This window comes from Cygnus olor, chromosome 33, assembly GCF_009769625.2.
Source record: "Cygnus olor isolate bCygOlo1 chromosome 33, bCygOlo1.pri.v2, whole genome shotgun sequence".
NCBI classification, from domain to species: Eukaryota; Metazoa; Chordata; class Aves; order Anseriformes; family Anatidae; genus Cygnus; species Cygnus olor.
In genome coordinates, this window is record NC_054090.1 from 591,117 (window position 1) to 618,409 (window position 27,293).

Sequence of the window (27,293 nt, forward strand, 5' to 3'; positions counted from 1 at the left end):
TATAAAGACCTTAAAAATTAATTTAGTTTTTTTTCCCCTTTCTTTTTTCTTTCTTCTTGGGGTTTCGTGGTGATTCGTCACTAGTCCGGGCACTGGGAAATCAGGGATGGTTTTCAGCTGATAGTTTGTGAAAATAAAAAAAAGACCAGACGCCCAACGTGGGGCTCGAACCCACGACCCTGAGATTAAGAGTCTCATGCTCTACCGACTGAGCTAGCCGGGCTGCTTGTTGGGAGCCTTTTCATCCTTATTTTGGTGATGGTTTCCGGTGGTTTCAGCCTCCTTTTCTGCAATGTGCTCACGGAGATCTGCTACAAAAAAAAAAAATAAAAAAAATCAGCACAAAGATTTTTTGGAAGGACTGAAAACTCCCCCCACCCTTCCCCAGCAGGTGATTTATGCATTTTTTAACCCTATAATCAATTAAAAATGGGTTCGGCCGGGAAGGACCGCATAAATAAAACTCTTCCTGCTTGGATGAATAATAGCATTAGGACACGTAGGTGCCTTTTTATGTGTAATGTCGGGAAAAAGTCTCTTTTTTTCCTCGCATTTTTAGCCCAAAATAAATTTGGTGTCCAGGTGAGGGGAGAGGGAGGGCAGAAAACAATACATAGTGTTTCTGTAGTGTAGTGGTTATCACGTTCGCCTCACACGCGAAAGGTCCCCGGTTCGAAACCGGGCAGAAACACGAGAAAAATCTTAATATTTATTCTTGCACTTGTTCTTAAAGCTGGTCAGGAGGTCGAAAAGCCACGGCTGAAAATAAAATCTCTCTTTACAGCACAAATTTCAATCAGATCATTAGTTTATGCTTTGATATTTTCCTTGCGGTCACGGTGGCAGGTGGGGCAGGGAATATCAGTGCAACCAGAATTTATAAATATAGATTAATTAAGGAAAATAACCACTGTTTTCCCTGACCGGGAATCGAACCCGGGCCGCGGCGGTGAAAGCGCCGAATCCTAGCCACTAGACCACCAGGGAGGCGACAGTAGATTTTAATTATCCCAATCTCATCTTTGATAGTTGCACAGTTTTGGCAACATCTGAGGGGGGTTGTGATAGCACCGGTGTCAGCTGCCGGGCTCTGAGCGAAGCTCCCAGGGCGAGATAAATCCCTGGGATCGAGGATGAAAAGCCATTAAAAAAAAAATATTTCCACCCATTATTTTGCACAAATTCATAGCACCGTGCCCTCCACCCCAAAATTCCTCGCATGAACCCAATGGAAGCTGCTTTGCTCAGCATCCCCCTGAGATGACTTCCCAGGCTCTTGATCCGGACAGAATTAAGTAAAAAAAAATAAAAAAGAGCCTAAAAAGCACATGCAAATGGTGTGGGACACGGGGGCAGCCCTGACTGTGATTCTTGCAGGGTCTTGATTGCATCGAGGACAGAACCAAGCCACTAAAGGTTTGGCCAGATGCTTGCATATCACCTTTTGTAAGGATAATAAGAAAAATAGAAAAAAGAATAGATAGAAGAATAGCAAAATTGATTAAAACAATTATAATGAGCCAACATCTCTCCCTGGTGGTCTAGTGGCTAGGATCCGGCGCTTTCACCGCCGTGGCCCGGGTTCGATTCCCGGTCAGGGAAAGCAAAATTTGAAAAATAATCTGAATTTTTCCAATTCCCTCTTTTCCTCCCCTTTGGCAGAGGGGACCCCTCGGGACTTCTCTGCAAATCGGTGTGGAAAGCATTCCATTTAGTTTCCATCCTCATGTTGCTGCTTTGGGGCTTTGTCCAAAATAAAACTGGTTCTTGCTCTTTTTCCCAAACTTGGCTGGTTGCAAAAATGGTATTTTTTCTAAAGCTAACAGCAAGTCTGAGGGGTTCAGTGAAGAACTGCGGTAGTAAAAGAGCTGGAAAAGCTGGAGGAGAACTGGGTGCATCCTACCAGAATTAGGGCATTTTTTAGGCTATTTTGTGTGTTTCTGTAGTGTAGTGGTTATCACGTTCGCCTAACACGCGAAAGGTCCCTGGTTCGAAACCAGGCAGAAACAACTTTTAAAGGACTTTCTTCAGTTTTCAAGGGTCTCTCTGCTTTTCTCCCTCCATCACCTCCTGCACCAAAGCAGGGCTTGCAAACACCAGAGCAGCAATGAGGAAAATCCAAACTCTAAACCAGCCATAATGCACAGCAAACTCTTCCTTTTCAACCGCACGTATATATTTAACTCTCAAGAGTTGCATATGCATGCTATGTGTAGAAATGCAGTGTCTTTTTATTATTATTATTATATTTTTCAGGCAAATCTGTGTCTTTTGGCAGAGCTGAGCCCTTTGCTTTGCTCGGGCTGTTGGCATGGATGAAGGAAAAGGAAACCCAAAGGCGATGGGGTTGGGGCTATAGGGGAAATGGGGCATATTGTCTCCTTCACCCAGTTTCTGTAGTGTAGTGGTTATCACGTTCGCCTCACACGCGAAAGGTCCCTGGTTCGAAACCAGGCAGAAACAACTTTTAAGGGAATTCCTTCAGTTTTCAAGGGTCTCTCTGCTTTTCTCCCTCCTTCGCCTCCTGCACCAAGGCAGGGCTTGCAAGCACAGGGCAGAGACGAGGAAAATCAAAGCTCTAACGTATTTCATTTCTTTGCTGTTCAGTACAGCAAAGCCTTCATTTTCTCCACCTCCACCATGCACACATTGATCCACAACATCTGGATGCGTGTGGACGTCTCTGTGATGCTGTATAAATGTCTGTTTGTAGCATGGGTGTAAATGTGCCCTGCTCCTTGCAAACATGCCCAGGGACTCAACACAAGAGCTGACTCCTTTGCTGTGAGCATGGAGGAGCCAAGGTATAATGGAAGCTCTGCAAAACCTGTGCAGATGGACCTTGGGATATTGGAGAAGTGAGTCAAAGTTGAGCCTCCCAACAAGTTTCTGTAGTGTAGTGGTTATCACGTTCGCCTAACACGCGAAAGGTCCCTGGTTCGAAACCAGGCAGAAACACAGTTCTGTTTTTTTTTTATTTTTGAATGCATCCCGTGGATTTTCTCCCTCCTTCAACTCCTGCACCAAGGCAGGGCTTGCAAAGGCAGAGAGAGGGAAGAAGGGAAACCCAAAATCTAAAGCAGCTTGTCCCCACTGTCATTCTGCACAGCACATCCTTCATTTTCTGCACGTCGTCAATATTGACCTCTCAAGAGATGAGTATGTGTGATAGCTCTATAAATGCAGTGTCTTGTTAAAACAATAAATAAAAAAAGCATAAAAGAAGCATGGAATTGTCAAGAACAGAAGTGAAAGCCCCTGCTTTGCATGTAGTTTTGGTGCAGACAAACCTAAAACAAACCCAGTGCAAACAGGCTTCAGGCTATTGCAGAAATAGGGGAACCATTGTATTCCATCCAGTTTCTGTAGTGTAGTGGTTATCACGTTCGCCTCACACGCGAAAGGTCCCCGGTTCGAAACCGGGCAGAAACACTCCTTTTCTTATTCCCCTCGAGTTTTTTACACCCCTCTCTCTATAATACGATCATGCATTTTAATAATTTAATAATTTCCATTCCCGCCCTGCTGCTTGGCGAGGCTTTCAGGGATGCTGTTTTGGCAGCCAAGAGAAAGGGTTGTTCTTGCACGAGCTGCTTCGGAGGTTCCCAATCCCTTCTTCTGCTCCCCACCAATTCAGATAAAGAAGATTTTGTGCTGCTGTGTCCTCAGCTCACACAGCTGATACTCCAAAACCTGTGAGCTAATGTGGGAAGACCGACTGCCCAACTGAGGGCACTAATGAGGGCTAACCACCCTGAGCATCCCCACCTGAGACCCCTCAAGCCATGCCCATGCCTCAGGGGCTCTAATTAAGCTCAGTGCTGGAGGATTCATCCTTTTTCAAGCTGCGTTGATGAAGTATCTGTGTATGGCTGTGGATCCTGTTGCTCCACCCCATGGGCTGCCTTTATGGCTGTCTCTGTCCTTCTTCCCATCTTAAGGTACAGTGGAGCCACCCCAAACAGAGGTGAGGATTATCCAGCACTGGAGGTTATGCCAAGGGCGTAGAGTTTTTTTGGCCATCTATTGGTGAACAATGTGGTGCCATCCCCACATAACATAGGTTTCCTTCTTGGGATGCTGCTATTTCTTTGCCCTAAATCACCTTAATCTTGCTAGGAACCCATGAAGCTTTTTGCATCTTCCTCCTGTGTTTTTATTCTTATACTCAGCTTCTCCCTTGCCCAGGTAAAGTTTCTTCCCATGTTCATCCCAGGGCTCAGCTCAATTCCTGTGGCATATAAGGAGTAAAACTGATTTTTTTCTAGAAATGGGGGTTTCTCTGTAAAATGTGATCTAGTAGTAGGAGAGAGTCCTGTGTAGTGACTGAACTTTGTTCATCTTCCAGTGACAACACAGGAAAACTGCCTAAAGAACAGGGGAAATCAGTAAGTGGACAGAAATTCTTGTGAATGTCAAGGATTAAACTGATCCCCTTACAGGAAATTCATGGTCCACTGTTGTGCATCTTTCCATAGAGCTGCTGAGGCAGCAGCTACGTGCTTATTTTCATCCTTATCGCACCCAAGAAATGGAGGGATCTGGGGTTCCTGGGGTGCTTTCAACTGAATTGAATGCATCAAGATGAATCCAGCGGCTGGCTGGGCATGCCTTCGGTCTCCTACTGAAGCAGACAAACTCCATGTGTTTGGGGCGCTAGGGGGTAGGAAAAAAACATTTGGTGGCTTCAGGACCTTCTGGGATAACCCAGGAGAGCAGAAGGACTCCCAGGTGTTGGAGAAGCCACCGCTGGATGGCAGCAGAAGATAAACCCAAGGGCCTGCTTGGGAGGATTTTCCCATGCAGATCCCAAAGGAAGGAGGAGGAAAATAGCCGCCGCATTAAGCGCAGAGCCGCTTTTTTTGCTCTCAGATCGGTGAAGGGCAGCGCTGGGTCCCGCAAATTAAAGCGCCGGGCATTGGCTTCACTCTACATTATACGCGGGCAATAAGTTTCACGGGGCTCCCTGGTGGTCTAGTGGTTAGGATTCGGCGCTCTCACCGCCGCGGCCCGGGTTCGATTCCCGGTCAGGGAAAAAGCAGTTTCACTGTTTTCACTTTCTTTTTTAATGTACCCCCTGCTAATACAATGCGAAGCATCTCGGTCTTCGCCGCCTCTGAGCTCTGCTGCGGGGTCTTCCCCCGGCGTGGGTGCATAACCTGGCTGCACATTTCTGCCGGGCAGAGCAAAGTACGCTTGGCACTGCAGCAGGCACGGCAAAAAAGGAACAAACCCAGCAATCCAGAGCTGTTCCTGCTGTTTTCTGTTTCCTGCTGCAATCCTGTATCCGCCCACCTCCCTATCCCTATTGCCCAAGTCCTAGTTTCCGAAAAATCGAAAACAAGTAGCCCGGCTAGCTCAGTCGGTAGAGCATGAGACTCTTAATCTCAGGGTCGTGGGTTCGAGCCCCACGTTGGGCGGTGTATTTTTAACCCCCTTCCTCACTTTTTGCCAAAAAAATATCTGGGGCTGTTTCATGAAACTCTTGGCCAACTCCATCCACAGCCCCCAAAATGAGAAATGTCTAAAAAGAGGTAAGAGGTGCCTCTCTGCTTAATCAATTTGCTCAGTGTCACACAGGGATATTTGGGTTGTTCTTCCCTTTTTCTAGGAGGAAAATGCCTTTTAATCATCCCTCTTTCTCACCCCTTCCACCAGTTTCTTCTCATTTGCCCTTTAAAATTTTCCTTCATCCCCTGGTATTGCAGAGTGAATCCTACTCATTTCCTTAACCTCTACCACTGCTTCATATATATATATATATGTATATATACATATATATATATATATATATAACACTTTATTATTATTATTATTATTATTACTGCTTTATGTTGTTTTTGAGTCATGTAAACCTCTCCAGCCTGGAAGTGGATTGGAAACAGGAGGGCATCCAGCCCTATAGAAACAGTGGGGTCCTGTAGTGGGTGTTACTTGCTGGTACCGATAAAAATAAATTCCAGGAAACCCACATTCTTCAATTCTTCAAGAAATATATACACACACACACACACACACACACACACCCTATTTTCATATATGTAATATCATAGATTATGAGTATCTTTTTTTGATTTGAAACAGAGCCTTTTGCTCAACATTGCATGGAAAAGCACAGCAAAGAGTTGAGATAAGAACAAGTTGAGGTTTTGGGCCAGGAAAGCATTGCACCGTGCTCCTCTCCGGAGTTCTCTGGACCAGTGGATCCCAGCAAGGACCCAGCACTGCGAGAGCTTCTTCCACTCAGTTCTGTCTGCCTGGAGGAGTTAAGCTTGGCTTCATGCTTGAAGAAATGTAGGTGTTATTGGGATTTGTGCCGTCAGCCCAAGCACAGCTGCATAAACATTGTGCTGGGTTGATACAGGTGAAGCCAAAGCACTCAGAAGTCACTTGGAGCAGGTAGGCAGGATTCTTGGAATCACATCCTAATTAAACATGTAATTCTTTCAGGCCATAATCTTGTAATTTAAGCCCTCCAGAACAGAGATCTGACCGTGGCCATGGGGCTATGCACGAGCCACGTTTCCCAAGCACAAGAGGTGCACAAGTTGGGTGGGTTCCTTGAGCACTTCTGGCTGCTCACTTCATGCAAGAACTGCTGGGGATTGTCAAGTGGCTTTTTCAGGCTGCAGGCTTTGGCTTGCAAGGCACTGAGATGAAAAAGATTTGGTTCTTCCACGTGCCATGCATGAGCTAGATCAGCTGAGGAAAAGGTGGATAAGGTAAAATTGAAACAACAAAAATACAGGTGAGAAAATGGGAAGTGCTGAAGCTTTTGGTTTTTTTTGCAAATTCCTGCTTGCTAGCTTAGGACAAAGAGGATCCAGGATCAATCGAAGGTTTCCCAGCATTGGTCTGGGTCCGTCCTTGGTTTTTTTCAGTCTTTTTGTTCCATGAAAAAAATGCAGAAGTCACAATGAGATTAAATGTGATGCAGAACAGGGAGGAGGATAGAGAGACGGTTTGCTTTTTGCCCAAAGTGGATGATGCTCGCACATCTACCCCTTTTATTGGTGTTTGCATATTAAAAATAAAAATAAAAAATCAAGTAATGGGGCTCCAAAAGCAAAGGGCTGCCCAGGTTGCAGTGACAACAGAGGAAGGCTCTAGGCTTGCGTGCAGGTCTGGTGAATCTGGGTTTTTCCTATGGAGATAACTCAGGGCTCACTGCAAAGCAGGGAGCTGGGGGGTTTCTCTGCACAGAGGGAGATTAAAGGGTCTGAGAGCCTGCAGGGACTCACCCAGGGAACAAACATCTACATGTCCTGGAAGGACGACCCGAGCTCTGTGAGCTGTTTGCCCAGGTGTGAGCAGAAGCATTGTTCCCACCAAACAATATCCCCCGGTGGCTCTGAGGTCGTTCAGGTCCTGGCTCAGCCCAAGCAAGGGGAAACATCATATAAAGGCAGTGGGGATGTGAAGACGGGATGCTCGGACCTCGGAGCACGACCCCGGTAAGGGACCTTATTTGGGGGTTTTATTTTGGGTTTTTTGCTGCAGCACATCTTCATCGTGCTGCTCTTTGTGTCATTCTGATGCACCCTCTAAATACCCTGAGGAAGAGCTTCTGCTTAATCTTCCCATTTTAAAACTCGAAAATTTTCTCTTCTTTTTACTAAATTAGTACCAAATTCACTTTTTGTGTGAGAAAAAGAGAATAAAATGCATTCCAACAAGCCCGGCTAGCTCAGTCGGTAGAGCATGAGACTCTTAATCTCAGGGTCGTGGGTTCGAGCCCCACGTTGGGCGCCTGTATTTTCTCTTTTAATTTACATTTTTCCAAACCTCTTTATCTGTACGTATGGAAAACCACCGTTGCTATCTCTAAGCAAGAGAGAGAATTATCTTAAGTAATAAAAATGTGATTTTTTTGCTTGTAAAACCAATTTTATTCTTCCAGACAGATTTTTTTTTCCTCCCAATTCAAGAATAAGCAAGGAGTTTATTTCTCATCAGGAGCAAATAGTTCAAGGTGGGAAAGGCAGTGAACAAACTGGAGGTGTGTGTGGGAGGGAATTAGATATTAACCAAGTGCAAAATGAATTAGGGGACAGCTGGGGAATCTGATGCAGAAAAGTTGTCCTGTGCAGTAATTTTTCTCCCCAAATGAAGTCCCCCAGCAAAATTCATTGTATTGTTATTTATATATAGATTTATACTTTTATATTTTTATATATTAAAATTATATACTTTATATCTTATTTATATTTATATTTATTATTTTATATATTTATGTATATTTTAGATTTTCAGGACTGGAAATGTGTTATCTGACCCCTGCAGTGATATTTTCTTGTTTAGCAAAGAAAATAAGTTTTTGGGGCTCTCTTATGCAGATATGGGTTGTCGATGATCTTTTTTTTTTTTTTTTTTAACTACAGTGATGACTTATCTCACCTTGAAGAAAAGATTTGCATGAGAGAAGTGGCTGAAAGTTTTCTCCCAGGCACAGCAATTTAATTGGAAATAGGTTTTGGAAAGGCTAAAAAAAAAAAAAAGGTGTTTAGAACAGAAAATGCGTTAGAAATGTATTGAGGATCTGTCTGATGCTGCCTTGAAAACAAAGCTATTAAAGTAATGGAGCAGGAAGGTGGAATTGCCTGTATTTCAGGGTATTTACGTGCTGGGAGATTCTCTAATAATGTACTTCAAATTTCTCTACTTTTTGCCCCAGAAGGGACATCACAAACACCTGTACCTTGTTTTTTGATCTGCTTTGCCCTTGCTAAAGGGCTGATCATCCATGATCATGAAGGTGCTTTTCGTGGGGCTAACCCTTGTCCTGTGCATCGGAGTGGGTAAGTGGAGGGCTGCAGTGAAATGGGATTTAATTGGGGCAGGAGAAGATCTGGTGGTGGTTGGAGGCATCTTGTTGAGCTCTTGATGCCTGCAGTGCTTTTTCTGTGTGCACTGGATGGCCTCAGGTCTGAATCTATGATCTCTCGAGGGCAACGTCTGCAGTTTTCCCAATCTCTTGAATCATCCCACTCTAAAAATTACTTTCTCTCCTCTGTATTCCCAGCAGAGCTATTAAATGCATAGAGATCTCCTCTGGGCCAGGAGCTTCAGCTGCAGGTAGCTGCATCCTGGGCAAGATGTGAAACCTGCTTTACCCTGGAGAGCTGTTGGGATGGTCTTATTTTATATTATCCTCTTTCAGCCAGATGAATCCACCCCAAAGCCCATGTCTGAATTCATTCTCCATGGGTCTGTGGTTTGATTTGTTCACATCTGGCTGGAAAAGTCTAAATTGCGTTGAGTGTCCATAGGCACCATCTGCCTCTCCTACATGAGGACTATCCTTAGAGGGTCTGGAAGCAAAGGTGATGCTTGGACCCTTCCGTAGTGGTCTCTAAATCATCTCTGGGGTCACCACTATCTTGTCCTAGGGCCACTTGGAGCAAAGTTCTCCGTGGTCGTACAGAATAGGTTCATTGCTCCTTGTGTCTTCTCCGTCCACCGCAGTCGAGGCTCTTCAGTGCAAAGTCTGCAAGTACAAGCTCCCCTTACTCGGATGCTTCCGTGGGGCAAACGAAACCACCTGCGAGCGGAGAGAGAAATGTGCCATCATTAAAACCTCCCTAGGTAGGTGGGGAGGGTCAAAATTGCATATTTTTTGTTCAGAGTGGGTCTTGCGTATCTGCCTGCCTTTGGGAATCCAGGTTGATTTGGAGAATGAAGGAGGGTGCAATATGGAGGCAAATGTGGGAAAGGGCGATAGCAAGAGGTCAAATATCTTAGTGGAGGTTGCTTTATGTTTGCTTTAAAAATCTCCTTTTTTAGGTGAAGGAGATAATCTCCCACAGAAGCCATGTGAGTTTCCTCTGGTGCCTTTTTTAGTTTTTTCTCTTAATTAATCCAAGCAAGGTGATCATTTGGATGAGCTGTTTAAGGGGCTGACTTCTTGCCTGGCAAGAAGCCCCCCACTGATTTTTTTTTTCCTTCATTTAATGCTGGTTTCTAACCCCGGCCTCTCTCTACAGGGAAGGTGACCCTCTACTACCAGCAAGGCTGCACCTCCACGATGAACTGCGGCCGGGCACGGGCAGCTGATGTCGAATCCCGCCTGACATCCCACTACTCCTGCTGCGAGACCGACCTCTGCAATGAGGAATGGGATGAGGACCCCACAGACTAGCCCCCGGTGGGGTCAGGATGAGGTCTACCAGCCCTTTCGATGCTCCGAGCCCTGGATTTCATCCTGAGCAAATATTGCCCTAAATTGGGACGGTTGGACACGGTCTGTCTGCCCGCAGGGCTTCCCGGCGTGTCTGGCCTGATTCTGTTTCAGCTCTAGCAATAAACCTGTGGGCCTATAATTGGCAGCCGAATTTGGCTCGTGTGCATGTTTTCCTTCTCCAGACGCTCCTATTAACAGCCCTTCAGCCTCAGCATTCCTGGTGGTCCCGAACATAATCCTGGCACTAAAACGCCAAGGGCAGGCCAAGGTGCTTTCCCCTGCTTGCATCCCATTTCTCCTAGCTGGGAATTTCCCTTTGAAGCTTTATCTAGCACCAACTTTTGCAAACGAGAGCATCAGGGAGCTGCTGGATGCCGAGAGGAATAGAGGACATGTACACCTGATAGACACAGGTATTTATTTCACTCCAAATTCCTTCATTTGTCAAGAGATGTTGAGTCATCCACCGAATACAGACAGGTAAAAGGACCTCAGGAGGCACCAAAATCCTGCTGTTGACTTCAGATAAAATCTAAAGGGGTGGCTGGAGCTGTTGTGGACACTTGCAGTCCCTGAGCACAGCCAAAGGCCCTGAAGAGAAGAGGATAATGCATGATGGGCAGTATTAAAATAAACGCGTTTCTTTTTTTAGCCTTATCCCCACCTCTGAGGGCAAAAATATTATGGTGGGAGGAGAAAACATAATTATAGTGTGGAGTTCGTGTAACAGTGGAGATCCAGCTGTTATCACTGCTCTAGAAAAATAGGTATTTGGGACTTATTTGGGACTTTTTCCATCTTTTTGCAGCACAAGGGAGAGGCAAAGAGGCAAAGTTTTTGTCTGATGCATTGGTAACTGGGAATCTCAATGTTGTGAGCAATCATTTAGCTAAGCAGTAGATCATTTTAAAAAAATGGGGATAAAATCATGGCCACTGCACTGGGCAGCAGAGGGAAAGGGTGTTCCTTTTGATTATTACTCCCCTGAGGAGTTTGTTTTGTAGCTGGGCTGCAGAGATTTCAGTGTGGCTTGGTGTTGTAGGGTCTTTTTTTTTGTGTGGATACAGGTGTCCTGCTTCTGGAGCCAGCTTTAAATTCCAATCTGTTTCTGGAGTGAGAAGTTTGGAGGAAACCCCTTCCAGCCTTGGGACGGAGAGCAAGTCTCTGTCCATCCAGCTTTGTTGCTGGCTCCAGTTTTGGGGTGAGAAGGGGCAACACCATTGCAGGGCAGTGATTGCACACGTGTCCTATCTGTAAGCATGGGCATGAGAGCTTCAATGTGCTTGGACCCACCTAATATAGGATGAAACTTCAGGATGCTCAATTTGGTTTGGTACCAAAAAGACCTGCAAGAAAACATGATATCAGGATTGAACTTTCCTTCCCTTACTCGAACCCTACTGTTTGGGATGCCCAAACCTCTCTTTACCCTAAGCAAGCCACCCATGGAGGGTGGAGGGTGCTGCAGATGTTTCTGCCCTTTTTTGCATTTTTTTTTGCAGGGTGCTGCCCCAAATATGAGCTTGAATCATTCAATGGCAGGAAGACATGAAAGATCTCGCTCCTTCTTGGCTCCTCGCATCTCTGGGCATCGGAGAGGGTTAAATAGGGTGCAGAGACCCTCTGGACAGGGTTTGGGTTTGGAGACAGGTGGAGGGAGGTGCTGGAAATGTGATCCTGGCTCTGGGCAGGGAAAAACGCTTTGGCACGGAGGGGGAGAGCAGAGCTGGGGAGGAGGAGGAGGGAAGAAGAGCGGTGGGTGCCCAGGATAGCTGCAAATGGGGGAGGGGAAGGAATGGTAAGTGAGACAGGGGATGACGGGACAAACAGGGGGACTGAGGGCTGGGAATGGGCAGGAGCTGAGAGGCGTTGAAATCTCTGCGGCGTCCAGGGCTTGGGCTGGTTTCCTCCATCGCAGTGGCCAGCAGTGGTCCCACGCTGCCTCCTGCTGTGCCCCTGGGTGCTGGGACCCCTTGGGATCCCTGCTAACACCCTCCCGATGCAAAAGGCTGGGAGATTTGGGAGGACACCCCTTTCCTACACCTCTGTTGCGAGGTATGTGGGGGCTCAGATGGGATTTGGGCACAGGGAGAACAGTGGGATGTTTGTCTGTCTGTCTGTTTTCCTGTTCCCAACAGGCTGCCCTTTTTTTTTCCATCAAGGTGTCTCACTATTTTTCCTTTTCTTTTTTCTTCTCTTCCTCTTTTCTCTTCCTTTCCTACTTTTGCAGCTCCAGAGTGTGGATTGCTTAGCAGCTCATGGGCCACAACCTCTCCCTTCCCATAGATTTATGATGAAAAATATACACGTGGCACAGGAAAAAAATATCAATGCAGTTGTGTTTGTTTCTAGATCAGCAAAAATGCTAGCTGGAAGAGAAAGCAATTTCCAGCCCATAGGGAGTGATGTGGGTATGAATAAAAATCAATGTATATGAGAATTAGAAGAACTCTTAGGTGGAAATCCCTTTCCCTTAGGGAACTGCACACATAACTGGGTATTTATTGCATCTATAGGGATGTATGTGTGTACATATACATATATATATATATATATATATATGCACCCATATATATATATACAAGCTTGTGTTAATATATACATATAAATATATATGTATTCTGCCGTTCTCCTGAGTCATTTGTTGTGTGTTATTTCTGTTCACAAACTAACGTGGGTCATAGCAAGCATAGATATGTAGATTTTATTTTCCAACAATAAGTGGGGTTCCTTACCAAAACTCCAAGAAAGCCCAGCACAGAGTTTAAACCAACCTGAAAAAGTGCATTTCTAGTTCCGAATGAGCAAGTCTGGAATAGAGTAAATGAAAACTTTGGCTCCTGCTTTGCACCTGTCACCCAATGCTGGGAAATGCATTTGCCATAAAAGCTTTAACATTGCAAAAAAAAATCAAGTGGAGGCTGGATGCCTCTCATCAGGGGTTTTCCCCAACTGTAAAGGCATCAGGATGAACTCCATCCCTTCTACAAATCAGAAACCCTTTGCAGAACCCTGGCATCAGGGCAAGATTTATTTTGCTAATGCAATGACTGGGGTTGGGGTTCGTTTCCCCCTGGCTCCACACATCTCCAAGGGAAGAATCTCAGCTTGGAGCTGTCAGCTCAGCTGGCCTGCCTTGGTCATGAGCTGGCTTGTATGGATAGGGTCACTTGACCTGTTTTCGTGTCCTCATTAGGAAAAGATGAATCACCCCCCAGAAGTGCCTACTCCTCTGTGTTTTTGTTAATGTGAACCCAAATAACAAGATTTTATTAACCTTTTACCTCCCTTCTCCCTAACAAGAGCTTTGGTGAGCTGCTTGTGTGGAGACAGCCATAATATGGACAAACCCCAACCTGCAAACCCACCCAGGAAAGGCCATATATAATCATTCCCCATTAATGTAAGGCTTTGAAAGTTTAACATGGGATTCCTAGAAGGCAAAAAAAACTGTTTTTGAGACGCAGGACCCCCCATCCAGAGCTTAATCTTTATGGATTTAGGAAACTTATTGCCAGATTTTGATACAGACTTTGCATCTGTGTATTCCCTTTCTCCTGTTGCTTTTTATGGCCCCTGTTGAGCCCTGGAGCTCAACCAAGTCATCTGAAGCACTAGAGGGTGACATGGGGCTCTAACAAGAGCTCAGATGGTTAGCTGGATCGGGGCCTAGAGCAGCTGCTAAACACCTACCTCGGGACTCGGATCTTGCATTTTGCACTGGCTCGGCCAAAAGGCAACGAGATCTGACGTCAGCATCTGTGTCCAGAACAGTTTCCCTTTTCCTGGAGGGGAAACAAAAAACAACAAAAAACATGTAGGGAGCTCAGATGCAACGTTTTTTGGAGGAGCAAAGAGCGGGGCTGTCTTCTTGCTGTGTTTTTTTTTTTTTTTCCTACCTCTACGTCATGCCCTAAAGCTGCAGTCTTCATTACCGGTTTAAAGAAACCGAACGCTGCAGAAGTGACCTCGGGCAGCGGGCTTGTTCCTGGAAAAGGAACGCCCACTCGGGGCCAGGTGCCAAGCATTCATGCTCTGCGTCCAACCCCGCTGAAATCAGTCTTTGCCCGCAGGAGAGAGGCCATGGCGGCGATGTTCCTGCCCGGCAATCTCCAGGACGAAGCCACTTGCTCCGTCTGCCTGGAGTTCTTCAAAGACCCCGTGTCCATCGAGTGCGGGCACAACTTCTGCCGGGCGTGCATCATCAAGAGCTGGAAGGACCTGGAGATGGACTTCCCCTGCCCGCAGTGCAGGGAGGTTTTCCAGCAGAAGAGCTTCAGGCCCAACCGGCAGCTGGCGAACATGGCCGAGATCATCAGCCAGTTCGCCCTCCGCGGGGCCAAGGGGGCCGAGGAGGACGGGCTGTGCGTGAAGCACAGGGAAGCCCTGAAGCTCTACTGCAAGGACGACCGCAGGACCATCTGCGTGGTGTGCGACAGGTCCCGGGAGCACCGGCCTCACGCCGTGGTGCCCGTTGACGAGGCGTCCGAGGAGTACAAGGTAGTTGTCTTGGTTGTTTGTCTGTCCACCCTCCTGGTGTCCATGTGGTCCTTTCCACCTCTGTCTCGCTGTTTGTCCTCACTCGAGTCCCTGAGATGCCACCTGGTCATGCCACCTGGAGTCCCTGAGATGCCACCTGGTCTCCCCAAGCTCAGTGCAGGGAAATGTTGAACCCTGCGAGGAGCCGGGTGCTGCTTTCTCCCTCAAACCCCAAGAACTTGGAAAATCCCCCTCTTGTCTAGATAACCCAAACCTCTCGTGCATTACTGCTCTGCAGAAGGGAGAGGGCAGAGTGGTGGAAAAACAGCTCCTGTGAAAGCTCCAGGCTCAAGCCATGCTGCCAACAGCCCCCGCGGGCACCCACCTCATTGGCAGAGCAAACACCCACGTCTATTTTGGGTGCAGGCAGGTAGCCAAAGACGTTGCCTGAAGGCAAGGTTGAGTTCGTGTCAGGAGCAAAGCTTGCCGAGGTGTGGACGCAGCATGAAAGCAGCCCACGTACCCTCCCTTCGCATCCTCCGTCTCCCCTCAGAGGTTTCTTTGTGCTCACTGCAAGCACGCGAGCTTGTGGCTGCCACTGAGGGTTGCAAACGTGGGTGCCCAGCTGCACGTGGGCAGAGCTGAGCTAGCAAATTCCCCCAGTGAAAGGTTTTTGTTTTTGTTTTCCTTGCAATCCTGTTTGCATTTGCGTGGCTGGAAGAACAAATCGTGCGCAGGCAGAATAAGATAGCAAAAAAAAAAAAATAATAGCAGTAATAAGGAAAAGCAACAAAATGGTAATATCTTCTTGCTTTGTTTCCTAGGAGAAAATCCAGGGCCGCTTGGATTTCCTGAAAAAGGAGAGGCAAGAGCTGCTGGAATTTAAAGTGAATGATGATAAGAAAACGCAGGAGCTTTTGGTGCGTGCAGTGCAATGCTCCAGGGTCGTGGGGATGAGGGTCTGGGTTGGGATGCTTGGAGGGGGCTAGGGTATGTTGAACGCCCCCGTCATGTACAGCCTTGTCTGTGCTTTCAGAGAGTGCATTCATTGGGGTAAATCCTTCCCATTTGCCCCCGGGTTTTGTCTCAGAGGGGATTTGGTCTACTTCGGATGACGATCCAAGCAGGACCTGGGATTTTGACAGAGCTCCCAAGCAGGAGATGATGGGGAGGCAGGGACTGGGGTTTATCTGACAATGTAGATGCCCCCAGAGAGGGAAAAATCTGGATGTGATCAGGTTATCCTACACAACCCCTTCTCCCAATTTGGGCTGTGGGAGCAGCAGGTGATGACAGGGACTGGGGAAACCTCTTGGGCACCATCAACACTTGGAGAGTGTTGCTTGACTTGCTACCACCCCAGGGGAGAAAAGGAAAGCCCAATTGTTCAATGCAGAAGGGAAGAACTATCTGATATCTTCCATGGTGGTGAGACACCTGCCCCAGGTGTGTTTTTTTTTTTTTAACTCAGTACTGAACAAAAATCATTTCGTATGGAGCAGGGAGATGAAGAGATACAACTAAGGTCTTGCACTAGCTGAACACTGTTGACCTCAAGCCTCCATCACTCAGCAATGTGATGTCACATGAGAAAAAACAAGCCACCTTTTTTCTAATTTTTTTTTTGGTGATTTTTCACTCCCAGAAAACCATTGAGAATGAGCGGCAGAAGCTGCTGGTGGAGTTCGAGGGGCTACGGCAGTTCCTGCACGACCAGGAGCACATCCTTCTGGGGCAGCTGGAGAAGATGGAGAAGAGCATTGCCAAAAGGCAGAATGAGAACATCTCCGACCTCTCCAAGGAGATCACGCTCCTCAACAAGCTCATCACGGAGCTGGAGGAGAAAATCCAGCAGCCCATGCTCGAGTTCCTCAAGGTGAGGTGTTTGCAATGAAATGAGCATTCAAGTTTGAGTCTTGACGCTTCTATCACCTTTATTTTAATGTGATTCTGGATCCTGTAGAGGTGGTTTGAAGACAATTGTCCTTTTTAAGTTTTTGGTTTGCACCTTTAATGAGCAGTGTGGCAGTGTCTGAGTGTTCTATGCTCTGGTACGCCAGGAATAACAAAAAATCAACTACCTTTGGCTGAGGAACATCCTGAAACAGAGGTGTGCTTTTCCTATTTAATAACTTCAGATAAATCTTCCTGATGTGAATTTCTCAGGACCTTTCTATCACCCATAAACTCCTGTTCTGAGCCATGTCAAACTTGAATTAGACCTTGCATGACGAGCTACCACAGTGGTACTGCCTGGATCCTTACACCTTTTGCAAATCCTGGCTTTGATGGGTTTTCAAGGCACAAGGTTTTGTGGCTTGCCAAGTCACAGACGTCCACTCCTCTAGCTTAACGGAACTGGCAAGGGCTCAGGATGGAGTCTGTGGGGAGGCACGTGGAGCCCAGCAGGACACAGATCCTCACCAATTATCACAGCGGAGCCCTGGCTGCAAAAGGTTGGCTGGGACCTGAAAGCAGAGAGGGGTTTTCTAGTCAAAATGAGCGATTACAAACCTGCAAGGCATGAAGGAGAGAGCAGATGGAGTCCAGGCATTGGTTACATTGCAAAGAAACCACCCCAGCCCTCCGTGTACCCAAATTCTTGTTTCCCAATGATATGGGGTTGGAAAATCCAACCCAAACTGCCCACCCCAAAACCAGGCAGGCCAGTTCCTCGCCAAATGGCAAAAGGTTAATGGGCGTCCTTTTAATTGCTCATGACTTTAATTAGAGTAGGTATATGGTGCACACACAGGTCTGCTTGCTGAGATGATACTTGCTGTGCAATTTTTTTTTCTTTTTAATCAAAACCAGATTTTCAAGCTCTGCTCTTTCAACCAAATCAATTGTCCCCTTTTGCTCCTCTATTTAAAGTCAGCTGCATGCCATATGGTTGCTTAAAGTTATTTTTCTGTATTAAACAGCCTTTGTCAGAGTGGGACAGAGAGCGACCCATCCGACTCCCAAGTATTTTGGGGTGAAATTCCCCCAGTGGGGTTAAATTCCCCTCCAAGCACACGGGGTTAAACTCCCTCTCAGGCAGCATTGAGAGCACTGTAAATATTTGCAGAGCTTAAGCAGGGCGATGGCTCCAGTACTTGGCCATGGGTGAGAAATTTCACATGGTATTTGCTCAGCCCCCACCAATGCACATGAAAACGATCCTATAACAATAGGTGATTTTTTATTTTTTTCCCAAAAGGTCACATTGGAAATCCTCAGCCATCCCAAGAGTCCTTTCCCATTCCCTCATTATGGTTTTCTGTTGCCTTGGGATTGGGTCTGATGTGGTTTCCATGGTTTATGCCTTTTTTTTTTACATTATTTCAAAGCGATCGGAAGGGGCAAATAAATAGGGCTGAGCACGGTTTTCATCCCTGTGAATTTTCTCCAAGCAGCAACTAGGTAGTAAGGGTATTTCAACCTATAATTTGCCTCCATAATTAACCCTTCCCGAGGGCAAATAATTTTGCCCCGTGGAGATATCTGTCCCAGGATGGGACAAATTAACCCTTGGAGACACCCTAAACTCTTGGTGGTGACTACATCATGGGAGACCAGATATCTCCAGATATTAGGGAGAAATGGGTGTGCAAGGTGAATGCGGACCTCCAAAGGCAACCTTCCAACCCAAACCACATCACAACTACAGGCAAAAAGCTGGAATATTGTACGTTGTACAATATTGTACAATAATGTACATTTGCAAGGCTGCTTGCTCCCCCCAGAAACAGCTGGGTCTTTAGTTGCTGCAGACATCTGGGTGGGATTTGGTGGGTCTGTGGTCCTCTGGAGCTGAAAGCAAACATTTGGGACATGGATCCATGCCTGCTTGTTGCAGCCATAAGGGATGGGATGTCCTGGATGGGTTTGATGAAGGGGAATTGCTCGCACTGGGCTATATGGGACATAGCATGGGTTGCACAGGTATTTCACTCCGTCTCTCTTTTTCCTTTCTAGGATGTAATGAGCGTCATAAGCAGGTATGGAGCACTGCTTCTCCCCTTCTTCCATGTTTTCTTTTCCCCTCCAGCCCTGTTTAAAGGTCACTGCTCGCAGTCCAGATGCCAGAGAGGGGCACCAGGGTAGACCTGGATAAAGCTCTGGGTCCAGGTTTTTGGAAAAGAGCAATATCACAAATTCTTTTCCTAGCAGAAAGCTTCTTCAAATGTCAAGACCAGAACCCTCGAAGTGATTTATTTCTGATCCATAATTCACCCCAGGGCAATGGTTTGGGCACTGCTTAAGCCCTAAAAGCTGTAGTAGGAGCACCTAGGTGGGGGTAACGTAGCACTGACACACTTTACAACCAGACAAGGGGATTTTTCAGGGTGACATGCAAACCCTGGTGTCCTCAGCCTGCACAAGGTTCACCTAAATCACCCAGATTTGGGATCTGCCCCTTCTGGCAGCCAGAACTCACCTGCACGTGCGATGGGAGAGGAGGAGGTGAATGCACCAGGGCCACGCTAGACCATGATGGAAGTCATTCTCCAGACTTGCCGCCAAATTTTCTGCAGTTCCTCCCTTCTAACAAGATTTGGTGTGGGCATTGCATGTTGCCAGCTCCAAATAAAAAAATAAAGAGGGGGAATAGCAACAGTTTCCTTCCTGCTTTCTCTTTTTTCTTTCCAGAAGTGACGATGTGAAGAGCCACAAGCCTGTACCTGTGTGCACAGATATGAAAATGCATGTCTGCAATTTCTCTCTCAAGACCGTCGTCCTTGAGAAAGTCTTAAAAAAATTCAAAGGTACGTGGAAACGAAACCGGGGGGGGGGGGGAGGGGGGGGGCGGTTTAAATAGGCCTGGCCTTTAGCAGGAAGGGCTGAGGAGTGCTGGGGATGCTGGGGATGTCTTGAGGCGCCTTAGCACATGCCTGGCCAGTGGTACCAAAATAGGAGAATAAATTATGTTGGAAGGGACTTCTGGAGACGTGAAAGGACAGAAGAGACGCCAGGGTCACAAGTGAAGAAGATAAAGGGTTTATTTCAAAGAGGAACAAAAAGATGAACCTGAGCACATCCATTTTAGGGCAAACAGCCCACGTTTTGCAGCGCCAATAGCCAGGCTTTGCATTTAAAACCCCATCCCTTGCAGCAGTGCAGCGAAGCCACGAGATGGTGCTGAGGGGTTTGGAAAGAAACCAAAGGGCAGGAGAACGAGAAAGAGCAGGTCTGAAAGAAAAAAATCCCTAAATGCAAATTATGCCCGAGAGCAATAATAATAGGCAAGGATTGTGCTGGAAGTTCACAAGTCATAGTACAATGAGGAGAACAAAATATTGCAGGGCACAATAAAAAAATACTTTAATAAATCATTTAATAAAATAGGATATTATTATGTTCTTTTTTTTTTTTTTAATAAAAATGTAAATCTACTTAGCAGGAATTTCCCCTCTTGCTTGTCCCCATTGCACAAGCTGGCCGGGAGCTGGGATGCTCCATCCTCAGCCCGTGCTTCTAGCTGAATGTGGTGTGGGTGTAAATATCCCTGTGAAGGAGATTTTACATTTTTTTCCTGTCTCTCTCTACTTTGCCATTTACTGCCTGTCTCTTCTTTTCAGAAAACCTGCGGGATGAACTGGGAAGAGGTGAAAAAGGTAAAAGGCAAATGGTTAAGGCATAGCACCCTGGAGCAAAGACTTGAAATTGTGGTTGTAATTTGCAAAGCTGGTTTTGCAAAGCCAAAGAGAGCGGGGAAAAAAAGAGAAAAAGGCACTCTTTTTTTTTTTTTTTTTTTAATTTCTTCTCTCTCAATGATTTTCAGATCCAGCCTGCTCAGTTCAAGAGTCAAAAGCCGATTTTTCTAGCTGACGCCGGGGATCTGACAGTTAAGCTAGGTCCTTTCTGCCTCTTTACACTTAACAAACCTGCAGTGTGGAACAGACAGAACAGATTTTGAACCCCCCAAAAATAGATTCATGCCCGTTCCAGCCACAACCTGCTTTAATTCTGCTATATTTGCTCTGTGGCCAGGTTTCAGAGCAAGCTGTGGTTGGCCTCTTATTTCCTCCAGAGTTTGGGATGGAGAAGGTGTGGATGCTCCACAATCTTCTCCAGTGCAAAGTCAAGTGATTTAAAGTCCTGCTGAAAGCTGTTGGAATCATGGCTGTGGGCAGATGGCCTCTTACAGATGGTGTCAGGAGGAAAAATTCTCACTGGCTCCTCAGGGAGAGCAAAGGAGCAGGTTCACATGTGAAGTCGTGGATTTTCATCCACTGAAACCATGTGAGTTGGCCCAGATTGACTCTTTAAATGATGAACCTGGCTGGTTTTCCCCAAAAATGTTACTGGAGGCATCTGTTGTTTTGCTGGTGGTGGTGAGGTTGAGAAAAAAAACAGGAAAACACAGCTATGGGCTCTGCAGCCTTGAGCCCTCTGACTTTGCACTTTGGTGGATGTGGGGCACACCCTAAAAATCAGCCCCCATCTTCCAGTTGCCTTGGCCATAACGCAAAGGTCACATAGCTAGAGTTCTGCCAGCAAAGCCCTCTTGTTGCAGAGAAGGCTTATTCTTGCTTTTAAGGTGGTGTTTTTCAGCATGGGGCTTGCAAACCCCTTGGGGAAGGTGCAAGAGGACGTGGGTTGGATCCTCTCCAAGCACAGTCCAGCTGAGAGGGGCCAGGCTCTGCCCACAAACCTCCCCAGCCCCAACCTGAAAAATGCTGATCGGTTGGCAAAGCAAAAAATAAGAAAGGTTGGCAACGACTGCTTAAAAGCAACACGGCAGAACAATCCTCGCTGCATGTCTGGGGTGGTGTGTGTGCATGTGTAGAGGTAGAACTTGGCTGGTGCAGTTGCACTTTCCCCCTAACTTTTGTGAATGGACACACACTCTTTGAAAGCACCTCCCTCGTGTTCTGATATAATAGTGCAGCACATAGGACATGTTATTTTTAAAGCCAATCTCCTTTTTTTTTTTTTTTTTTTTTTTTTTTTTTTTTTTTTTTATTTCTTTGAGGAGGAATCTGCCGCTTGATCTTTGAAGGAAAAAAATGAAACCTTTATGTGTTGTCACTTTTCCAACACCTATGAAATGCCATGGAGCTTTCAACCACATCATGGATCTTTTTGGACTTCATATCAAATTTTCAAGCCTCAAATTAATGAATCTTGATAGAGCATAAAGGCCTTTAGCTAAAGAAACTCTGGCACAAAATCCACCATGTTTCTGCTCTTAATGTCCCATCTTGGAGGCCCCCAAAGCCACAAAGGGTCTTGTTCAGACACAGCGACTTTGCTGACTACAACCACAATTTGAGGTCACTAAAGTGCTCACTGTTTCCTTTGAGCCTGATTTTGGAAGGGGAAAAGACATTAGGATCAAAGTTCATCTACATGCATGCTCTGTTTGGGCTGCCTGGATGTGACGAGGTGTGTAAAGGTGCCCTTAGGTCACGGCTTTCTATGGGAATGTGTCATTGTGGGGCAGTTTGGGGAAAGATACTCAAAAGTTTATCAGATGGGGGGGTGCATATAACCCATCTTGTGTGTTGTACATTAGATAAACCAGAAACAAAAAGAAGAAACAAAAATATCAATATCTTTTTGGGGAAAAAAAAGGCTTGATCTAAGGTCCATTTTTACTGTATATGATTACTAATTATTTGCATGTGGTTTCACCATGGTTCAGCAACCAATAAGCACATCCTCAGTCCTTGGCTTTTTGTTTCATAAATCCTTGCTGAGTTACTATCACTGTAACTGCTGTCACCAACAGAGGACCTGACCCTGGACCCCGAATCGGCGAACCACCTCCTCATCCTCTCCGCGGACCTCAAGAGCGTGAGGATGGGCTGCAGGAAACAGGAGCTGCCCGACAACCCCAAGAGATTCGACACGAACTCGCGGGTCCTGGCTAGCACGGGCTTCAAGTCGGGAAGACATTACTGGGAGGTGGAGGTGGGGGCCTCGGACGGTTGGGCCTTCGGGGTGGCCAAGGAGTCCGTCAGGAGGAAAGGGCTGACGCAGTTTTCCCCCGAAGAAGGGATCTGGGCGGTGCAGCAAAATGGAGGCCGCTACTGGGCGGTCACCTCGCCCCAACGCACGCCGCTGTGCCTCAGCCAGAAACTCAACAAGGTCAGGGTGTACCTGGATTACGAAGGGGAAGAAGTGTCCTTCTACAACGCTGACAACATGCAGCACATCTTCACCTTCAATGTTGCCTTCCAGGAGAAGGTGTTCCCCCTCTTTTCAGTTTGTTCCACGGTTACGTACATCAAACTGTGCCCCTGAAGCATCTCGTGGGCTTTGCCTGGGGCCTCTATCCATGGTTGAGGCCTGGTGGGCCGCGATGAGCACAAGGGACTCTCAAAACAACAATGCAGCCTGGGTCCTCACTATAAGGGGTCTTCAAATCAGCTTAAAACAGAGAATAGCTATTAAAACCTAAATCTATTATAATCAGCAGTCCCCAGAAGTTTGCAGCCACCATCTTAAACCTATCCCTGAAGCAACCCAACTCCTCAGCGAGAAGGAAACCACTGGTAGCTGGACTGGGGCTCCGAGTCTGGTAACAGACGGGTATTTTTTTTTTCTTGGGTGGGTCTAAGGATCAATGTTAAGGCTGGGGTGGGGAGGTTTTGGAGTAGAACTCCCCTTTGAAAGCATCATTGCCTCAAAAATGAAATATTCAGTGGGTAAGGGTCCTGTGGGAAAGGTGAAGAGAGTGGGCAGGACACTTTGGACTTCCATCCAAAGCCAGAAAAAGGAAAGCTCCTTTCTGTTATATCAAGTAACATCAACTGGAAAGCTCAGCTGGGGGTTTTGCCTCTTTCCTTCTTGCTGGGAAGAAAAGCCCCACAGTAAAGGGCAGGTTACTTATTTTAGGTTCTCCTTCTCAAATTTGGTATAATGCACTCCAAAGCCTGTTTTGTGCTGTCTCGTTGGTGGTCTCATCTGCCCTGGGTCATCTGAACCGTGTGGCTACCAAGATCTGACCTCTCCTGGATAGATACCATGGTCCTTGGGTTGCTTTTTCCATTGGCTTGTATTAGTGCTCTCTGCTTTGTTTCTCTGTCCATGGCCCTTCTGGGCAGGTAGTGCTGCTATTCTGAAAAAGGCCAAAAAAAAAAAAAAAGCGCTTTTCTTGTGAAGCAACAAATGTTAACATTTCTCAGGTGTGTTTGACCTGCAAGACCTGTATTTCTGAATTATGGTGCTCCTGTGTAGCTCCTCCAGAGCTCCCCTCTCTGCCAGAAAAATGCCATTTGCAAAATAACGTGGTAAGGTTACTTTGCTCGTAGCGATGTGGTGCTGAATCTCCTTTATTTCCTCAGTCTTTGTTTACATCTCAGCAAAATCACCCATTTATCTTCACTTTGTTTTTCTTTTTCATGGAAATCCTCATTCTTTGCCAAGACAGCAAATGCTCAACCTATGGACTCACTTGTCCTCTGTTGCTTTTGCCAAGACAAAAGAGTCCTTAAAAGATAAAAAGTAGCAGTCTGAACAGATCAAAAATATCGTTTCTGGGTTTGAGGCATTATTATTATTTTTTTTTTTATTATTATTATTATTTTTGGAAAACATGTTAACACCTGCCCCCCAGTTAATCAAGAACAGAATTTCCTGGCCAGCTTTAGGATGAGAAAAAGACATTTCTATGGAAAGCTGATCTTAATACGGACTCAAACCTGCTGGCAAAACCCTGGTCAACACCAATACCAAGAAATTATGGGTTGAACAAGTGCATTTACCATGTCTTTGGGTTTCTTGGAAGTTGTGTCCTTGGTTATGAAGATGTGCTGTCGATCAAAGGCCACCTAAGAAAGTTTTCTGTGGCCCAAATTGTGCAAAGAGTGTCATAAAACCCCAGACAGAGCAGAAATTGAGTGAATCCACAAGAAAACATCTCTGTGTTGCTTCTTCAGTGCAGAGGTGCTTTGGTGCTTTTTTTTTTTTTTTCCCCGCCCAGGTGTACAGAATTATCTTCCCAATGCATCATTAGAAGCTTTTCCTGTGCACAGCTGAGCCCTCAGCTCTGTCCCAGGTAATGGAAATTTGACCAGTGACTACTGGAGATGAAGCACAATCCATTTCCTATGAGCTGCGTTACTGCAGGTGAATTTAAGATGCCTTTCCATTAGTCATAAAAAGAGCTGAGGATGACCAGCCGAGGTGTGACCATCTCATTTTTTTTTGGCTGTAGAGTTTTTTCCCATCCTGAGAGTCTTTTTTTTATTATTATTTATTTTTAATGAGTTTGGCTTTAAATACACATTATTTAAAGCTGCATCAGCTCTTGAATAAGTGAGCAAAATGCCTGGATTTTCTAAGCTCTGTCCACTGCTGAAGCGATGCAGCTGTAGAAGTTGTAAAAATACCAGCAAAATAGCAATCCCTGGAATAAAAAAGGTAATAGCAGGAGACGTGGGATTTGTTTTATTGCAACTTGGTGTTTTTCCTATCTGTACATGAGAAATGCTGCTTTTCCCTCAAAATGTGCAAAATCCCGTGGGAAGCAAAAACATTGCATAAATGGATTTGAAAGCTTCCAAGTTGTTCCTAGGCCGCGTGCTGCAAATAAAATGTGAAGGTGCTACCCGAGCTCAGCTTCCGTTTATTATTCCCAACTGCGAACGGTCTAGAGTACATCAAAGTTGTGGGCTGAAGGGCTGCCCTGCCAAGAATTTGGGACGGGGTCTAGGGAAAGAATTTAATAGTAGCATGTGTGTGTATATGTATACATATATATAGTGTGTGTGTATATATATATACAGCGGGCATATATATAGAGGGCTTTTCCACGTCTGTTTGTGTGAAATACAAACCCAGTGTTTACATATTCCCTCTAATAGGAGTGCACTAAAGAAATGACATGAAAGACCTAGAAAATTTTTGCAGAAGGGGGAGAGGTGGGCATGTCTACCTGGGCTATTCCAGCAGCGATGCGGAGGTTTTTTTCATTGCCTGCATTTTAGCCAAATCCACTCAAATAAATAAATAAATAGATAAATAAGTAAATAAATAGATAAATAAATAGGTAAATAGGTAAATAAATAAATTCTGCAAGTGCCAGTGTGTTGGGGTGCATAACATACCGGTGATTTTTGGGGTGTGCATCTCTCCTTGCTGCTGCAGTTTGTCCTCAAGTTTAGAGTCAATTCTAACTAGAAGAGGGTGGTGCTGAGAGGGGGTTTGAAGCAGAGGAAAAGGCTTTGGGGGAACATTTTGAAAGGAAAAGGCAGAAAATCCCTGAACTGCGCGATGCTGTCTACAGACGTCTGTAGGACTGTGATTTTCAGTCCTGGCTCCATAGCTCAGGGGTTAGAGCACTGGTCTTGTAAACCAGGGGTCGCGAGTTCAAATCTCGCTGGGGCCTCCTTGCTTTAGCGTTTTTATACATTTATATTTTTCCTCCTCCCCGAGGGCGCCCCCTGCTCCATCCCGTTTTCATCCCCGCTGGGAAGGAGGAAGGGGGTACAGGACAGAACCACTGAGTGAGCACAGCACCAAAAGCCTCACCGGGAAACCAATCCAACAGCTAGGCTCGTTGGTCTAGGGGTATGATTCTCGCTTTGGGTGCGAGAGGTCCCGGGTTCAAATCCCGGACGAGCCCTCCGTTTTACTTTTTTTTTCCCTCACCTATTTTCTCCCTCCCCCTTTTTTTCTCTCTTTTTTTTTTTTTTTTCTCCCTTTCGCAGCTCTTTTGGAGTCCCCTCCGAGCTTTTGCTCTCTGCAAAGGGGCACTGCAACTTGCTGGGGGAGACACATAAAGTGCGTTAAAAAAAAAAAAAAAAAAATCAAAAAAAAAATCTGGACCTTTTCACTCACAGAATCCCCGGATTTTCCCTGTTACTCGCAAATTAACCCTTCCCTGCTCATATCTTTCATCACCCTCTCAAACAAATTGCGTGTACACACATGCAAAGAAAAGGTGATTGTTTGTTTTTTTTTTGTTTGTTTGTTTTTGTTTTTTGCTTTTGCTCCTTCAAGCTGGCTGCGTGAATCTCAGAGTTTGTGCACACCAACATAGAAATCCAGCAGTTTGTACCACGTAAGAGCCGCGTATAAGCACTCCAGATCTTTCCGTCGTGGGCTGTTCCTCTCTGCTGAATTTGGCTCAGTCCCCGGGGGTAATAAAAGAAAACTTATTAATAGCAACCGTGAATAAGCAGCTCCTGCTGGGTGTAACCCTAGAGAGAGTAATAAAAATCGGGGTTGTTCAGGAGCTGCGGTAAATCAAGGTCAGGACAGGAGGTGTGTAAGCAAAATGGGGTAATAAGAAATAAGAGAATTTATTTTTTCCACCGGCGGAACACAGAAAGCATTGGCTCATTTTAACTCCTTTGCAGAAGAAGGACGTGAAAGAGGTAGTTGCATTATAATCCTCTCTTTTTTTCCCATAAGAAATATGCTATTATTTCTCAAGCAATCTGCAGGGAGCAATGAAGGATATAAAGTTACTCAAGCAGGGGTGCAAAATGCACACAATAACCGAGGGCTTGCGTGCACACACCCTCGCCAATGCAAACCTTGCAAGAAGGTGGAGACTGCACGGGGATAATGACCAGAAATCGTGGAAAATAACAAGAAAATAATGCAAAATAGTAAGAAAACAATGCAAAATAATAAGAAAATAATGCAAAAAAAAATGCAAAAAGAAAAAGATTTAGTCAGTTTGGAACTTGGA

General features: G+C 45.9%; 1 protein-coding gene, 1 long non-coding RNA gene and 13 other non-coding genes across 16 annotated transcripts; 12 read left to right on the forward strand and 3 right to left on the reverse strand.

The window, feature by feature from the left end:
* Positions 1–150: 150 nt before the first annotated feature.
* TRNAK-CUU lies at positions 151–223 on the reverse strand. The gene has a single exon. It is a non-coding gene; the product is annotated as a tRNA-Lys (tRNA).
* Positions 224–618: 395 nt separating this feature from the next.
* TRNAV-CAC lies at positions 619–691 on the forward strand. Its single transcript has one exon. It is a non-coding gene; the product is annotated as a tRNA-Val (tRNA).
* A 224-nt stretch (positions 692–915) lies between these two features.
* TRNAE-UUC lies at positions 916–987 on the reverse strand. Its single transcript has one exon. It is a non-coding gene; the product is annotated as a tRNA-Glu (tRNA).
* Positions 988–1,530: 543 nt separating this feature from the next.
* On the forward strand, positions 1,531–1,602 carry TRNAE-UUC. The gene has a single exon. It is a non-coding gene; the product is annotated as a tRNA-Glu (tRNA).
* Positions 1,603–1,936: 334 nt separating this feature from the next.
* Positions 1,937–2,009, forward strand: TRNAV-AAC. Its single transcript has one exon. It is a non-coding gene; the product is annotated as a tRNA-Val (tRNA).
* A 381-nt stretch (positions 2,010–2,390) lies between these two features.
* TRNAV-CAC lies at positions 2,391–2,463 on the forward strand. Its single transcript has one exon. It is a non-coding gene; the product is annotated as a tRNA-Val (tRNA).
* Positions 2,464–2,885: 422 nt separating this feature from the next.
* On the forward strand, positions 2,886–2,958 carry TRNAV-AAC. The gene has a single exon. It is a non-coding gene; the product is annotated as a tRNA-Val (tRNA).
* A 401-nt stretch (positions 2,959–3,359) lies between these two features.
* TRNAV-CAC lies at positions 3,360–3,432 on the forward strand. Its single transcript has one exon. It is a non-coding gene; the product is annotated as a tRNA-Val (tRNA).
* A 1,531-nt stretch (positions 3,433–4,963) lies between these two features.
* TRNAE-CUC lies at positions 4,964–5,035 on the forward strand. The gene has a single exon. It is a non-coding gene; the product is annotated as a tRNA-Glu (tRNA).
* Positions 5,036–5,347: 312 nt separating this feature from the next.
* On the forward strand, positions 5,348–5,420 carry TRNAK-CUU. Its single transcript has one exon. It is a non-coding gene; the product is annotated as a tRNA-Lys (tRNA).
* Positions 5,421–7,676: 2,256 nt separating this feature from the next.
* On the forward strand, positions 7,677–7,749 carry TRNAK-CUU. Its single transcript has one exon. It is a non-coding gene; the product is annotated as a tRNA-Lys (tRNA).
* A 2,835-nt stretch (positions 7,750–10,584) lies between these two features.
* LOC121062668 lies at positions 10,585–14,185 on the reverse strand. The gene is made up of 4 exons (XR_005815649.1): positions 14,080–14,185; positions 13,874–13,965; positions 11,474–11,526; positions 10,585–10,771 (listed from the first exon to the last, which is right to left on the reverse strand). It is a non-coding gene; the product is annotated as an uncharacterized LOC121062668 (long non-coding RNA).
* On the forward strand, positions 13,878–25,207 carry LOC121062635 (E3 ubiquitin-protein ligase TRIM7-like). 2 transcript variants are annotated; one of them, XM_040542796.1, is made up of 7 exons: positions 13,878–14,680; positions 15,484–15,579; positions 16,305–16,535; positions 18,620–18,642; positions 19,295–19,410; positions 20,224–20,259; positions 22,380–25,207. In XM_040542796.1, exons 1-7 carry the CDS (start codon positions 14,264–14,266, stop codon positions 22,892–22,894), a joined length of 1,434 nt encoding a protein of 477 aa, XP_040398730.1. In that variant the 5' UTR covers positions 13,878–14,263; the 3' UTR covers positions 22,895–25,207. The 2 variants fall into 2 exon arrangements, with proteins under 2 accessions (XP_040398730.1, XP_040398731.1); XM_040542797.1 differs by lacking the exon at positions 18,620–18,642 and having other exon boundaries at positions 14,080–14,680; positions 19,257–19,410.
* Positions 25,208–25,909: 702 nt separating this feature from the next.
* On the forward strand, positions 25,910–25,982 carry TRNAT-UGU. The gene has a single exon. It is a non-coding gene; the product is annotated as a tRNA-Thr (tRNA).
* A 165-nt stretch (positions 25,983–26,147) lies between these two features.
* On the forward strand, positions 26,148–26,219 carry TRNAP-UGG. Its single transcript has one exon. It is a non-coding gene; the product is annotated as a tRNA-Pro (tRNA).
* Positions 26,220–27,293: the final 1,074 nt, after the last annotated feature.

Coding starts and splice junctions, on each gene's coding strand:
- LOC121062635 (XM_040542797.1), top strand. CDS start 14,264: ATGGCGGCGATGTTCCTGCCCGGCAATCTCCAGGACGAAGCCACTTGC. Junction 19,411..20,223: donor AGTCTTAAAAAAATTCAAAG/GTACGTGGAAAC, acceptor TCTTCTTTTCAG/AAAACCTGCGGGATGAACTG. Junction 20,260..22,379: donor ACTGGGAAGAGGTGAAAAAG/GTAAAAGGCAAA, acceptor TGTCACCAACAG/AGGACCTGACCCTGGACCCC.